The following is a 16,059-nucleotide window of genomic DNA, read 5'->3' as shown; positions in this document are numbered from 1 at the left end:
TCCGCTCCACACAGAAGCAGCTGGCTGCCTGGTACTCTGCGGATCCCACTTACGTAGCACGACAACACGCTGAATCCCACTCGATTTGGGGGCGGAACACGCCAGGATTGGCCAATGCCAAAGCCAGTCCCCAGAATTGTCAAATCAAATCAACGACACGCTATTATGGTCCGCCTCTCAACCCGGTCATCAAGACAAGATTTGTTTTCAGTCTCCGAAACGTCTCCGACCTTCGCGCTGCTCGCATTCCCTTCTGTTCATTTTCACTTTAAAAACAATTCAGCAGCATGGCAAAAAAAAATTGCTGCGACCAGCAGTTTAATAAGTCACTCTGTCGGTCTTAAACCCAATTTATGCTTCATCTGCCGACACTTTTGAAACGGTCGCCGACAGAAATGAGAACTTGAGTCGACACTTTCAACTGTCGGCGAGAGGTGTCTGCTACCTAGTGAAATTTCTAGTATTGCTGACTACGTCACATAATGTCGCGCAAGTCTGATTGGCTATATAGACGGGCACGCGCGTGACTTCCTTGTTTTAGTTTTCGCTGAAATGAAATTAATGAACGTGTCTCCGCTATTTTGATCAGCATGTCCTTGATGTATGACTTCGTGAAAATCACAAAGAACACTGTGACCAACTTCCCAGAGAGAGAGGAGGTGAGTTGTGTGGTTGTGTGTCGTTATATGCGGCTGCACTTACATCTTGCCTCCGACATGGGTTCACTGACAGCGTTCCCTCTCTTGGCTGTCTGCACTAGTTCTCTGCCTCCCTCTGTCTATAGCGTCACGTGACCGTTGAGCCGAGGAGAGAAGCATAAATGCAGCAACCTGAGCGACACTTTATAATAAGTATAAATTAAGCTTTACTCTACTTACATTTGGCTACTTGCGACTACCGAGTCGTGCCGATACGAGTACTTAATTTGGGTTTTAGTCATTTCCTTTAGTTGAATAGCCAAGCTTCTCTGCAATGCATTATCAGCTGTGAGCCTGGTGCTGCTTCCAGGTTAACGTTGGCCTGCACGATAATGAGGAAAATCTGCGATGTGCGATAACATTGTTCAATATAGCGATGACGATACGACTTGCGATAAATAAACAAATATTAAAGTATGCATATTAGCTATACAGTTCCTATGTCTTTCTGCTTTAATAATGCTAACATAGACCCCAAACATAGCCTGTGCCCACTGAATAAAGACATTAAATACACACTGACTCTAGCTGAAACTACACACAGCGTGTTTGGGCTTTGGCAGAGGGGCGGAGCGCACTGTTGCAAGGGAAAGGTGTACGCTGGATTTACAACACAAGACAAAATGATCAGATGCTGAGTGGGAATGCATGACGCATGAAAATAAAACCACTTTTGTTATTCATTGCATTTCAGGCAGTCTTTGCGATGTGTTTATTGCGCATGTTCATATTGCGATAACGATGAAAATACGATTAATTGTGTGTGTATTTGTGTGTGTGTGTGTGTGTGTGTGTGTGTGTGTGTTCATGCCAATTGCCTAAAAGGGGACGGGGGGGATTTCTAAATGCAGGGTGGCAGAGGCAGAGTAGGGTGGGCTGGCCGTACCATCCTGCATTTCGGAAATTCACATACGTGGTCGCAGCTCTCGAGAATCCACGCTTGTTTTATCGTTAGAGCCTGCTTTGTCGGCGCTGCTTTATATAATAGACGTGTGATTTTCAGTTCCTCCATACAAAAGAGAGCGAGGGAGAGAGAGAGAGAGAGAGAGGGAGAGAGAGAATTCTGCATTTGACTGGTTGAAGCCGAGCCGAGGAGGAACCAGTGGGTTTAGTGAGGGAGGTGAGAGTGGAGCTCAGCACACAGACCAGACGGCTGAGCACAGAGAGGTGGATGCTGCTGTATTAACACACATACAAAGGACAGAGAGCTCTCATAGGAACGTGAACTTCTTAGGACAGGATATGTCTGTTTTGTTTTGATTCTTCATCGTTTGAGAGAAGACGTCGAAAGAAACGCGTTTGATGTGAGTTTTCTTTTTCTCCTATTCTATTAGAAAACACCAGAGTTGGGTATTTAGGCTCATAGACTCATCATACTTTCATCGTTGTATTTGTGCCTTTACTTCAATAAAATGTGAGTCCTCACCCATGTAAAACATAGCCCGTAAAACACACAAATATAACAACCTGATTGGGCTTTACACTGATTCACATCCCAGGTTCAGTGTAGACCTCTGTAAATAAGACCCTTACTATCCTTGACATCTTCAGTATTTTGTGTCAAAATCATTCTGTTGTGTAATGTGAAGGTCTTGCATTGGGTCCAAATTGGAGTTTTTAGAAAATACAAAAAAATTAATACATTTTTTTTAACAAACATGTTTCTTATGACCAAACGCCAACCATAACCAAGTTTTAGTTGCCCTAAAACATAAGCGTAACAACCGACCTTCGACCTCCGGTAATTCAACCTTTTCAAATTTGTGACACAGGGGCTTATGCAGCTGCACTGGTCGCTCTTGTTCGTAGCATTATGCATGAAAAAAAAATTCCGTAGATTTCAGAATCAGAATCACTTTATTGAGCCCCGAGGGGAAAGTAAGTACATATACGAATGTTTCATGAGAATATTTTGCAATATTTGAGGCGAGAAATTAATCTTGTCAACCCAAGGTTTTTACAACTGGTATTACTGGTACCAAATTGCAATGCAAATTACCTCATTTAGGTGCCATGCCCTCCGGTGCTCCGAAACTGGCGTCACTAACATTATAGGGCGTAACACATTACATTATTGTTTGAAATCCTCTTAAAAAAAATCAGCTTAAATCCAGTTTAAAAAAAAATTAAGTACCAGTTCAAGCATCATTTAGTGGGGCTGGGTTCAAAAAAATCGATTCTCAGATTTTTAATCGATTTTTATTTTAATCCTCGATTATCGATTCATATGTCCAGAGATCGATTTTTTTAAATTAAAAATAGTAATATTAATAATAATAATAATAATTAATAAACAGGCTCAAATATTATGCTGTGTGTGGTAGTTGAAACATACAGTAGTTTCAAGTTGACGTTTATTTATGTTTGTAGTTGAAACAAACACAAATACTGTAGGCTACATGAATGGAAATGTTTGATCATTAATATCTACTTTTAGAAATTATATAGCTGAAATCAAATCACTGCATAATTGTGAAAGTGTCTTTATTGACAGATGAAAAGGCTGTTACCCTTTGTCACCACCTGGTGAGTAAATATATGTGTAACTAAAACCATTCAAATTGACAACAGGTCTGCAACTTTTTTTCCCCATTTATCTACGTGGCTGGTTGGGAACCCCTGTGTTACATAACTGGACAGTCATGTAATTCAGGGTACAGCTCAAAAAACACGTTTTGGTATCACTAACAAATTAATATTGAAATTGATCGAATCGGAATCGAATCGAATCGATTCGCAACCTTGTGAATCGGAATCGAATCGATTCTTGAAATTTTAACCAATACCCAGCTCTATTAGCGGTATTGGAAAAATACAAAACGATACCAATCGATCCCTAACCCTTTGTTCACACCTTAACAGAAGCAGCGCTGAAGCTAAGTGGCCGTTCACACCATACGCCAAAGCAATGGCAAAGTCACGCTGAAGCCACGCTGAAACCACGCAGTTTAATTCCAGCGTCCTTGTTAACAGGTGAAACCGTTCACACCAGCTGCACGCAATGCCACACTGAAGCCACGCTGAAGCAATCGTTCAGGATTCAGTCCTATTTTCCAGGCGTGACGCGTGAAGCTTGAAGCTGCCAGGCATGAATACAATGGGAGGTGTGGACGGGTTCAAGGCGCTGAGAGGAAAAGAGTGTGCTTCTTGTGTGAACGGGTAAGCGTCAGTTCAGCTTGAGCTCACGCTTAACCGGTCACACAAGAAGCACACTCTTTTTCTCAGCGCCTCGCTCGGCGCGCCTTGACCCCGCCCACGACTTCCACTGACTTCATGCCTCGCAGCTTCACGCTTGGAAAATAGGACTGAATCCCGAACAATCGCTTCAGCGCGGCTTGAGCGTGGCTTAAGCAAGGCACGCGCGCGGCTGGTGTGAACGGCCTCGCCTGCTAACAAGGTCGCCGAAATGAAACTTGTGGGTTCAGCGTAGGTTGAGCGTTGCTTCGGCTACATCACTTCCTGTGCGTCGGAGGATTTTTTTCCCCGCAGGAAAGAGTGAGCAGAGCAGACACACTGGCTGTTTAGAAGCTGTTATCTGAATGAGCCCGTGTTTCTCTCTCTCCTCCTGCCCAGCTGTCAGACCCCACACGCTCCCTCCGGCCTATAGATCCAATCACTGTGATGTCACGTTAAAGATTAATTCAGTTTTTTTTACAACCTGGACCTTATTTCCAGCTTTATTTATGCTTTATAAGTCGGACAGAAAATATTTTTTTGATATCGATGCACGACAACGTTATAACACGCCGAGCAGCGGCCTGGAACAGAGGAAATAGGGGCATGTGTAATGCGTGTATTTACGTCCTGTAAATAGCTGATTTCCTGACACACAGCGGCTCATATCCTTATTATATCATAGAGACGATGAGTAAATGAACACTGTATTTGTTATCACATTGGTAGAGCTAGAAGCTCCTCAGTCTAATCCATATGACGTTAGTCCAGCTCAAATAAATACGGACGGCCATCAAATTCAAATGCATCGTCTATATTCTCGAAATCAGATCAATATTAGCGGCATTTACCATGCCATGGACTGTCATGGCAGCTTGACTCTCACTGATGTGAGACACATCCGGGACATCATTGTCTCTATGATATAATAAGGATATGAGCCGCTGCATGTCAGAAAATAAGCTATTTACAGGACCTAAATACTCACATTACACAAGCCACTATTTCCTCTGTTCCAGGCCGCTGCTCGGCGCGTTATAACGGTGTCGTGCATCGATATCAAACACATTTCTGGCTGAGTTATAAAGCATAAATAAATAAAGCTGGAAATAAGGTCCAGGTTGTAAAAATCCAGAATTCTCCTTCAACAACAAAAGTCACTTCCGGGTAGCCAGCCACCTGCCCATTGATTTGAATTGTGGAGATATCACACACTTGTTTATTGTTTATTTCTGTCATTATTTTCAGCTGTAATTGTAACTTTAAAGATATATATATATATACCTTAATTCTTCCAATAAGCGCCTGTACTTTAATTGCCGCCGGTCTTCCATTTCCCGCCGGGTCCAAGTTGATTTAGCATAGTAAGTGCCTGACTCATTTTGCCGCCGGGGCGTTTATTAGAATAAATACGGTTTGTTTGTAGTGTATGTTTTTGTGTTGACTAAATTCAGTCACTTACGGTAATGACGTTGTCACTTACGCTAACGTAGCGTAATGTTACAGTTGTGCCTTGTAAAAGTGCATTTCTCTCAGCGGAACAGCGATCATAAATGCAGTATGGACTATACCCATTACACTGGACATGTATTGGAAACTTGGCGTCTACCTACCGGTATTTGGTAATTCTGTTTGTTTTGTCTAGTGCTGCAGTGCTGTTTGGTTAGCTTGGTAGCTACGTTGCTTTGCTGGGAGAGTCTGGCAAGCGAGACTAATAACGTTGCTATGACTTATTTCCAATGAAACACAAACAACTGAATGTGTGAGCGGTAGGCTAATGTTACTTGTTTAAAATATGGTATGGCTGTTTGGCAGAGGAAGAAGAGGAGAGCAATGAACTGATACCGTAACGTAGTTGATGATGATGATGAAGATCAGAAGGCTATTGTTTTCGTTCATTCCAGTCCATTGTACAATAGTAGGCATGTTCAACACTGCCTGAACCTACCCTCTTGTGTGTCCTAAGTACTATCTCACTGGTTTAAATAAGCAATTTGATACTTTCCGTTTTTGCTGAGCAGGAATTTCTCTTCAAAAAATAATAATTGCCTGGCTCAATTATGTCAAAATGAAAATAACCGCTGACTCTAATTGCCGCCTGTCTTCCTTTTACCGCCCGGGTCCAAATTGATTTAGCATAATAAGCGCCCGGGCTCTTATTGGCAGTTTTACGGTATATATATATATATATATATATATATATATATATATATATATATACCCTAGTTGAACACGGTGGTCTGACCGATCTGATGTTTTGATAAGCCAAATCTACCCAACAGTGAGTGACATCTCACCGCCAGTCTGACTAGCTGCCAGTTTTGGGTGAACTCAAGCTGTAATCGTCTTCATTCTGTGTATTGTAAACAACATTGTGATTCGGTCTATAGTATCAGACTAGTCCAACCACTCACCTGTACCTGCTTATAGTATCAGACTAGTCCAACCACTCACCTGTACCTGCTTATAGTATCAGACTAGTCCAACCACTCACCTGTACCTGCTTATAGTATCAGACTAGTCCAACCACTCACCTGTACCTGCTTATAGTATCAGACTAGTCCAACCACTCACCTGTACTGCTTATAGTATCAGACTAGTCCAACCACTCACCTGTACCTGCTTATAGTATCAGACTAGTCCAACCACTCACCTGTACCTGCTTATAGTATCAGACTAGTCCAACCACTCACCTGTACCTGCTTATAGTATCAGACTAGTCCAACCACTCACCTGTACTGCTTATAGTATCAGACTAGTCCAACCACTCACCTGTACCTGCTTATAGTATCAGAGTAGTCCAACCACTCACCTGTACCTGCTTATAGTATCAGACTAGTCCAACCACTCACCTGTACTGCTTATAGTATCAGACTAGTCCAACCACTCACCTGTACCTGCTTATAGTATCAGAGTAGTCCAACCACTCACCTGTACCTGCTTATAGTATCAGAGTAGTCCAACCACTCACCTGTACCTGCTTATAGTATCAGACTAGTCCAACCACTCACCTGTACTGCTTATAGTATCAGACTAGTCCAACCACTCACCTGTACCTGCTTATAGTATCAGAGTAGTCCAACCACTCACCTGTACCTGCTTATAGTATCAGAGTAGTCCAACCACTCACCTGTACCTGCTTATAGTATCAGACTAGTCCAACCACTCACCTGTACTGCTTATAGTATCAGACTAGTCCAACCACTCACCTGTACCTGCTTATAGTATCAGAGTAGTCCAACCACTCACCTGTACCTGCTTATAGTATCAGAGTAGTCCAACCACTCACCTGTACCTGCTTATAGTATCAGACTAGTCCAACCACTCACCTGTACCTGTTTATAGTATCAGACTAGTCCAACCACTCACCTGTACCTGCTTATAGTATCAGACTAGTCCAACCACTCACCTGTACCTGCTTATAGTATCAGAGTAGTCCAACCACTCACATGTACCTGCTTATAGTATCAGACTAGTCCAACCACTCACCTGTACCTGCTTATAGTATCAGACTAGTCCCACCACTCACCTGTACCTGCTTATAGTAACAGACTAGTCCAACCACTCAGCTGTACCTGCTTATAGTATCAGACTAGTCCAACCACTCACCTGTACCTGCTCACTACTTCTATTCTTTGATGTTGGAGGATAAGTGGACTAAGTTGTTTGACACAGAAGAAGGCTGGCTTAATATTCCCAATAATCACACATGCGGTTTTGCCTCCTGTGATTAGTGATTACTGGCTTCAAAGCAGGACGTTGTGCTCCTCCTCCCCTGAAGGCTTGGAGCTGCTGTCACAGCCTGTCAGTCATTCCACTGCAGTTGTTAGATGATGTCATAACTACAGTGAAGATGTCATCTTTGAGGAGTCGACAGTGATGATGCCGCAGTGATGATGCCACACAGTTCAAGACAGCTCTGCCTGGTGGCCAGGGCAGTACTATAGTGATGTCATATCTCACTGATGATGTCATAATCAGTGTTTCCCATGATTTAGCTGCTAAATTGTCAAATACCGGCATCTGCTCGCTACCCAGGCACTTATGTATGTACTTAACCTAACTAACTTAACCTAACTAACTATCCGGTGTGCACAACATTGTCAGCCTAAACTCCGGCTGACACCCCAAAAACCTACAATCCGCTACAGAAAAATGTATATTTTGTTTATTAACTGGCCCCTCGCCTTCTATCATTTCACGAAAGTGGCAAAGCAAGTTGAGTATCCCTGACCTATAGGGAGAAATTTAGTTTGTCATTGTAAACCCACAGCACAGTAATGATGACATGTTCTTCATAGATCTAGCCTTTTAATTTTGCTCTTAAGCTTTCTCAAAGTACACCAAATTCATGCATTTTACTTTAAAATGTTTAAAAAAAATATCGTGGGGGGGCATGCCCCCGCACCCCCCTAGGGGGTCTGCGGTCCCCCACCACAAATACTCAAAATCCTGTGGGAAACACTGCATACTGCAATGTGATGTCATGTTCAAGAGCTATAAGAGGCAGCTCTGCCAGCCCTCGGCAGATTCCAGTTTACCAAGCGGCGCCCAGTGTTTCCATTTGACCAAGGGTTTCAAGACCTTCAGGTGTCTGCACGTAAACCCACCTGAAGACCTTCAGGTGTCTGCACGTAAACCCACCTGAAGACCTTCAGGTGTCTGCACGTAAACCCACCTGAAGACCTTCAGGTGTCTGCACGTAAACCCACCTGAAGACCTTCAGGTGTCTGCACGTAAACCCACCTGAAGACCTTCAGGTGTCTGCACGTAAACCCACCTGAAGACCTTCAGGTGTCTGCACGTAAACCCACCTGAAGACCTTCAGGTGTCTGCACGTAAACCCACCTGAAGACCTTCAGGTGTCTGCACGTAAACCCACCTGCCTCCCACCTGAAGACCTTCAGGTGTCTGCACGTAAACCCACTTGCACCTGACAGACCTTCAGGTGTCTGCACGTAAACCCACCTGAAGACCTTCAGGTGTCTGCACGTAAACCCACCTGACAGACCTTCAGGTGTCTGCACGTAAACCCACCTGAAGACCTTCAGGTGTCTGCACGTAAACCCACCTGAAGACCTTCAGGTGTCTGCACGTAAACCCACTTGCACCTGACAGACCTTCAGGTGTCTGCACGTAAACCCACCTGAAGACCTTCAGGTGTCTGCACGTAAACCCACCTGACAGACCTTCAGGTGTCTGCACGTAAACCCACCTGAAGACCTTCAGGTGTCTGCACGTAAACCCACCTGAAGACCTTCAGGTGTCTGCACGTAAACCCACCTGAAGACCTTCAGGTGTCTGCACGTAAACCCACCTGCCTCCCACCTGACAGCAGTCCAGTCATCTTGTTGCTATTTGTGTCGCTTGAACCTCCACTTGTACTGCACCTGTTACTGAGACGTGAGCTGTGAGAGCTGCAGATCAATAGAGACTGAGTGCTGATACCCGTTGTTGCCTGCTATCACTAATTGGTAGGGGTGTCACGATACACTAATTTCACGATACGATACGATACACGATACGATACGATATTTTAACAATATTCTTTTTAACAAAAGTAAATAATTTTTATGTATTTATTTATCATTTATTTAACCATGTGAGTCCCGTTGAAATCGAAACCTCTTTTCAAGGGAGCCCTGGGAAAATACTCGAAAAATAGTCTTTCATTTGAAATACACAAAATACAAAACAAATGCTGTTTTTGGAAATTGTTATTATAATAACTATAAAACAACATGGAAGATAATGCTTCTCTTGCAATAGAATGTGTCACACTGTCACAAACTAAATGTTTGTTGCATGGTGAAAGAAAAATAAAGTATACAATCTATTTCTTAAATAACTCATGCACAATGGTCCCTAAACTTATGTAATCTTATGTACCCCTTGAGCTGTTTTGCCATGCCAGTAGTAGTCTACCCCCTCACTCATGCGTGTTGATTCTGCTAAATTTGTTATATTATTATTCAGGAGCAAAACATTTTTTTTTACAATATAATCTTTTTCTGACGATACGTTTCGATATCGCGATATATCGTGCAACGAAATATCGTGACACCCCTACTAATTGGTTATTTGGTTATTATATTTTCCCATCACTGTCTGCCCCGGAGCCCTGCTCTGTGCCAAATAGGAATGCTGAGCAAAACTGAAACAGAGACAGACAGATGTACACAGAGAGGTGACCTAATGTATGTTAGATATGGTTCCCAGAGATCTGTTGGAGTCTGAGATCTTCAGGTCACGCTGGAACAACTCGCCTCTCTTTTCATATTCACCTCTGTTTTCACTGCTCTCCTGTGAACAGAGTTGCTGCGGTCGACTGCTAAACCGGCTCTTCTCTTTGCCGACATGTTCATTCATGAATGGTGACTTCTTGCAAAATGACTTTATCATCATCATCATCATCATCATAATACATGAAATTGCCAAAGTGGCGTCTGTCTGTGATTTTGAGATTTGTGATGATTTTGGTCAGTAATGATGTCACAATGTCTATGACATGATCAGTGATGTCACTCGAGCACTCAATGATGTCATCAGTGACGGTCACTCGAGCAATTGTGATGTCACTGGTGATGTCCCAATGTCTATGACATCATCAGTGATGTCGTCATTGATGCGAAGTTGGGCAATTGTGTGCTGAGGGATGTCACTCGAGCACTGCATGATGTGATCAGTGATGATCACTCGAGCAATTGTGATGTCATGAGTGAGTGATGTCATCATCGGTGATGCGAAGTTGGGCAAAGTTGGGCAATTGTGCGCTGCGCATGCCAATAGCGCAGGCGCGGCCACGCAGCATCCGAGCTGCGGGTGCGAAAGCGAAGCCGCGCGGCGAGCGACCAGAAATCGAGTACAATACTATTGGACAGACAGACCCCATCTTTATTAGTCACAGACACACATCATTGCAGACGCGCCGTGAAATTTGTCCTCCGCGTTTGACCCATCCTGGCTCGTCCTCCTCCATGGTCAGTCCAGGAGCGGTGGGCAGCTGCAGTGAAGTGCCTGGGGACCAACTTCTTCCAGCTGCCACTGTTCAGATGACGGACGATCTTCTGCATGTTTTTAGTGGGCGGTTATATTATATATGGGGCAAACCCCAGAGGAGCACGGGGAGAACATGCCAACTCCACACAGAATGACCCTTTTCACGAGATAGCCCACCTAGGCACCGAAGGCATGGGGAGACCGCCAGTGCCAACAGCGTCCCAGACGAGAATCAAACCCAGGACCTTCTTGCTAAGTGAAAGCGCTACCACTGCCGCCCATATTTATGCATTTGTATGTGCCTGGTGTGTGTGGCAGACAAACAGCCAGAGATATGTAGGTTTGTTGTGTGTAGCATACTAGTCGTCAGTAAAAGTGAAACAAAATGACGGCAGTAAGGCCTGCTTCTAAAGGCTTTGAGCCTTTGAAGAGAGTTTAACAGTAACCTGCTATTCAGTGTTTACTCTGCTGTCACCCCCCCCCTCTCTCTCTCTCTCTCTCTCTCTCTCTCTGTACCCCTCTCTCTCTCTCTCTCTGTACCTCTCTCTCTCTCTACCTCTCTCTCTGTACCTCTCTCTCTCTCTCTGTACCTCTCTCTCTCTCTCTCTCTCTCTGTACCTCTCTCTCTGTACCTCTCTCTCTCTCTCTCTCTCTCTCTCTCTCTCTCTGTACCTCTCTCTCTCTCTCTCTACCTCTCTCTCTGTACCTCTCTCTCTCTCTCTCTCTCTCTCTCTCTGTACCTCTCTCTCTGTACCTCTCTCTCTCTCTCTCTCTCTCTCTCTCTCTGTACCTCTCTCTCTCTCTCTCTACCTCTCTCTCTGTACCTCTCTCTCTCTGTACCCCTCTCTCTGTACCTCTCTCTCTCTCTCTGTACCCCTCTCTCTCTCTCTCTCTCTCTCTCTCTCTGTACCCCCCCCCTCTCTCTCTCTGTACCTCTCTCTCTCTGTACCCCTCTCTCTCTCTCTGTCTCTCTGTACCTCTCTCTCTCTGTACCTCTCTCTCTCTCTCTCTGTCTCTCTGTACCTCTCTCTCTCTCTGTACCTCTCTCTCTCTCTCTCTCTCTCTCTGTACCTCTCTCTCTCTCTCTCTCTCTCTCTGTACCTCTCTCTCTCTCTCTCTCTCTCTCTCTGTACCTCTCTCTCTCTCTCTCCCTCTAGCAGTTTAGTAATTTATTCATACATGTGTGTGGGTGTGCGCCTTATACCAAAAGGCGCACACCCACACTAGAGGGATAAATAGCCTGAATCTTTTCTCTCACTCACTCACAGGTCACTCACGCACACGCACACACACGCGCACACACGCACGCACACACTCACACTCACACTCACACACTCACACTCACACTCACACTCACACACTCACACTCACACTCACACACACACACACACACACACACACAAACACACTTACTTAAAGGTTCATTTTAACCATCAGTCAAGTTAACAGAGCCTTGGTTTGATGGCTGTAAACAAGTGGTGCCATATTGGAGCTGATTGGTCTCCTTTATCTCATAGCAGTTAGCATTGTCAGTTATAGGGCCTGTCTGATTCTCAAGTGAACGAGCTTTATAGGTGGCATTTCTAGGTAAGAAGTTGTAATTAGGCTGTCTGAAACCAGTTTGATACATAAGTTCACTGAATTTGCAACCTTTCTAGGTACCTGGTTATGGATCATTTTCGAGGAACCATAGCATGCACACTTTGGTGGGTTAGGGTATCCCATGATACCTTGTGACCCTTACAACCAACGAAGAAGAACCAAACGAGCCCCTAACGGCGACGCCCACAAAGCCGACCGCATCAGAAAAAAGTGAAACAATGTTGGCTAAATAACAAACATATTTCACTTTCTTTTCGTTTTTATTCTAAGATAGTCAATAACGTCAGCCTTTACTTAAATTTAGTGCAGTCAGATGTTTGTACAGTGTCAGGAAAGTTACTTTTGAACAATAGTAGGAAGCATCTTACCTGACGGTGTTCTGGACAGCAGCCACTAGTTAGGTTGCTAATATAACCGACGTTAGAGAACTCGCTCCGCCGGCCCCAAAGCAGGACTACACAGCCAGGATGATAGCACCATTGCAAACCTTCAAGTGGAGTTTGTTTTAACTGTGCTTTATTAAATGATAAGCTGTCATTACTTCCCATTTAGCATTTGTAATATTTTCATTCGCTGGGTTTTACGCTTTTAATTTGAAGGCGGAAAGGGGAAATTGTGTATTCGTAGATTGAATTGACACTGGTCTGTCAATTCTATCAGTTCATATGTACCATTTCCCTTTTTCGCCTTCAAATTAAAAGTGTTCACAGTAGCTTGTGAAACCTCAACCTTTCTGGATTATAAAAGTAGAATAACGTTAGAGAAAACAGCCCCCAGCCATGCCGTTTTATACAAATTTATTGCCAAATGCTTTGGGATTCAACTTGATCAATCTTGGTCAGAAAAAATCTTGTATATTCAATGGAAACAGCACCAGTGCGACCTGTCGTGTGCAATGCTACCTTCAAGCATGAGGACGTCTGAAACGAATTATTTTTCATCCACCTATATTCAAATTAGTTACCTAATTAATCAAGTATCTAGTTAGGTAGCTAGGTGATAGGAGCTCACTTGAGTTACACAGACAGACCCATAGTGTTTCTCCACATTAAGGCCCTGTTTACACGGCAACGCTCCCTGCATCAAACGATAAAAATATTTAGCGTTAGTGCCTCCTTCCTTTTACACGGGAACGACGTTCTTGTAGCATGAAAACGCAAAAAAGTGAAAACAGGTCCCAGAGTGAAATTCTTTGATAACGCCGCCCCTCACTGTCGCCGTGTAAAGTGGAGAAACACAATTCAGGTGATGACACAGCCCCCCTTCACCATGGAAGACAAATATAGACAAGCATTGAAGATTGAACTATAGCCCAATACAGCCTTACAGTATGGCACAGGCACAATGAATCGCATTGGTATTCAACAAACATAACGATTTGCTAAAAACATAATCTGCGTTAAGTGCCCGCTACTAACGTCGTGCATATTAATTAATTACTCTCACATTATATAATTGAAGACAACTCACCGCCCGATGCATTTCCTCAAGTCCCAATTGTACTGCAAAGAAAACGGGTCTTTTTTATGGAGCTTTACTGGGTTTTTACTCTGTCATCCAATCTGGAGCAGTTTATTACCATTCGTGACTTACTTTGAAAATGACCGTTTCCTGTCACTTTGGATGATTATTTCATCGCGTGGCGAGCACACGAGTCGTGTACAACGTGTACATGTGAGTGTTTCTGCCGCTGTTGGAATGTGTATTTTGGGCGACTGAACGGGGTATGCAGCGGTACCATATAGTGCCATTGTAGTGCAGCTAACTAGCAGTGAGTTTTTTTTTTTACTTGATGCATGTCTCTCTGTATATGGAGAGATGGCAGCATCTCTGTCTATGCGAGACCTCTGTGTTTGAAACAGATGGAGACCTAACTTACTGTATGGATTTTTAAAGTCAATAGCATTCAGTAAATAGCAAAGCTGTCCGTTTCATCACTTCTACTGTAGTGTATTCCTGTAAGATATATTCAAATGTCAATTAGATGGTAATCTGCATGAGAAATAAATAAAAATAACAAAAAATCTGTTATAATAATGAGCATCCGCTTAATAGCGATCAATTTGAGCCGTGCCAGAGTGATCACTATAAGAGAAGTGCAGTGTAATGTAGAGGTTTGATTTCCCCATGGGGACAATAACAGGACTTAACGAACACACACGGGTGACAGTTGAAGAAGGTGTGATCTGTTGTGATCTCAGGTGACGCACCTGGCAGACAGCCATAATCGCTACCAGTGAGACAGGTAAGTGGGTGTGGTTTTTAATGCCTGACGGGCGTTGCCCCGGCCAGTTGGAAAATGACTAACACCAGTGACCTCATTCCAGCCATCCATCAGAGGTGGAAAGTACTCAAGTACACGTAGGCCAGAGGTTCTCAAATGTCTTTCAGCCAAGGAGCCCTTACATGATAGAAAATATACCAGGGAAGCCCTGATTCTGATTTGTGATTTTGGGCTAAGCTTAATTGTTTCCACGGTAATGTGCTTGACTCTTAAATTGATAGGTTTGTTAGATTAGAATGTAATCCATGAACCATTTTAGATTTAAAGCATAAAATATTTTCGTTGAACTATGAAGCTTTTGCAACAAAAAAAGTGTATTTTTCCTGAAAACTTTTCGCGGACTTTGGTGCGTGGCAAGGTAAACCAAAACAAACAGAGGGCTTATATAACTACTTGGTATATTTATTAAAAAAAATATATATTTTATTTCAACATAAACATTGTTTTTCCCCCATATTTAGTAGTACTAATACAGTAGTAGCCTACACCTTTGTAATGTTTTTAAATAACCAGACAAATGATGTATGTTTTTATTTTGCCCTTTTGGCCAGGTTTAAAACAAATTGAATATTAATTTTCATATTCATTCATTTATAATTTTTATATTCTACTATATATTCAAATATAGAATATTCTTTGACCGCCCTACAGCACTGCTATCTAAACATGGTGAAAGTATCAAAACGCACGGTCGCCAACTAAATCCACACAATCCATATTAGAAAAGCCAGCATCTTAACGAGAAATTTGGACTTCTGGCAGCACAAATGTTCACTCATTATCAGTATCAATGACAGACAAAGTGTGCAAAATTCTGATGGAGTCTGTGGTAAATCTAAAGCTGTTGGTGAAGAGGGAGAAGAGCCATGGAGACGGGACACAGATATAGGAGTTGTTATAAGTTCTTAAAATGAAACTACTGAAAGCCCCCATTTCTTTGGTGATTTCATATCTTCTTTACATGTGTGTATATTCTTTCCTCACAGCCTAACCATGAGGTGGCGCTGTCCTCTTCCTCTCCTCCTCCTCGTCTCGCTGCTGGTCGGAAGGTCGAGGGTTAATGGCTCCGGCTTCAGGATCTGTGCTTTCAACATCCAGAACTTCAACTCCACTAAAGCTGCTAACTACAGAGTGATGCACACTGTGACACGGGTAACACACACACACATACACACACACACACACACACACACCTACACACACACACACACACACGCACGCACACCTACACACACACACACACACACACACCTACACAAACGCACGCACGCGCACACACACACACACACACGCACACACACA

The 16,059-nt window shown here is 43.4% G+C and overlaps 1 protein-coding gene across 4 annotated transcripts in view; it reads left to right on the top strand.

Moving 5' to 3' along the window:
• The window catches only part of LOC310795147 (deoxyribonuclease-1-like 2), a 59,179-nt gene that overhangs the window by 21,433 nt on the left and 21,687 nt on the right, over positions 1-16,059 (top strand). For all 4 annotated transcript variants that reach the window (XM_083657193.1, XM_083657192.1, XM_083657191.1 and 1 more), the window contains exon 2: positions 15,744-15,909. In XM_083657193.1, coding sequence (XP_083513319.1) covers positions 15,751-15,909 — 159 coding nt within the window. In that variant the 5' untranslated portion in view covers positions 15,744-15,750. The remainder of the gene's footprint in view (positions 1-15,743; positions 15,910-16,059) is intronic.

Source organism: Poromitra crassiceps (assembly GCF_964638095.1).
Source record: "Poromitra crassiceps genome assembly, chromosome: 20".
Classification (NCBI taxonomy): domain Eukaryota; kingdom Metazoa; phylum Chordata; class Actinopteri; order Beryciformes; family Melamphaidae; genus Poromitra; species Poromitra crassiceps.
Note: the sequence above shows the minus strand (reverse complement) of the source record. Positions and strands in the feature narration are given on the sequence as shown.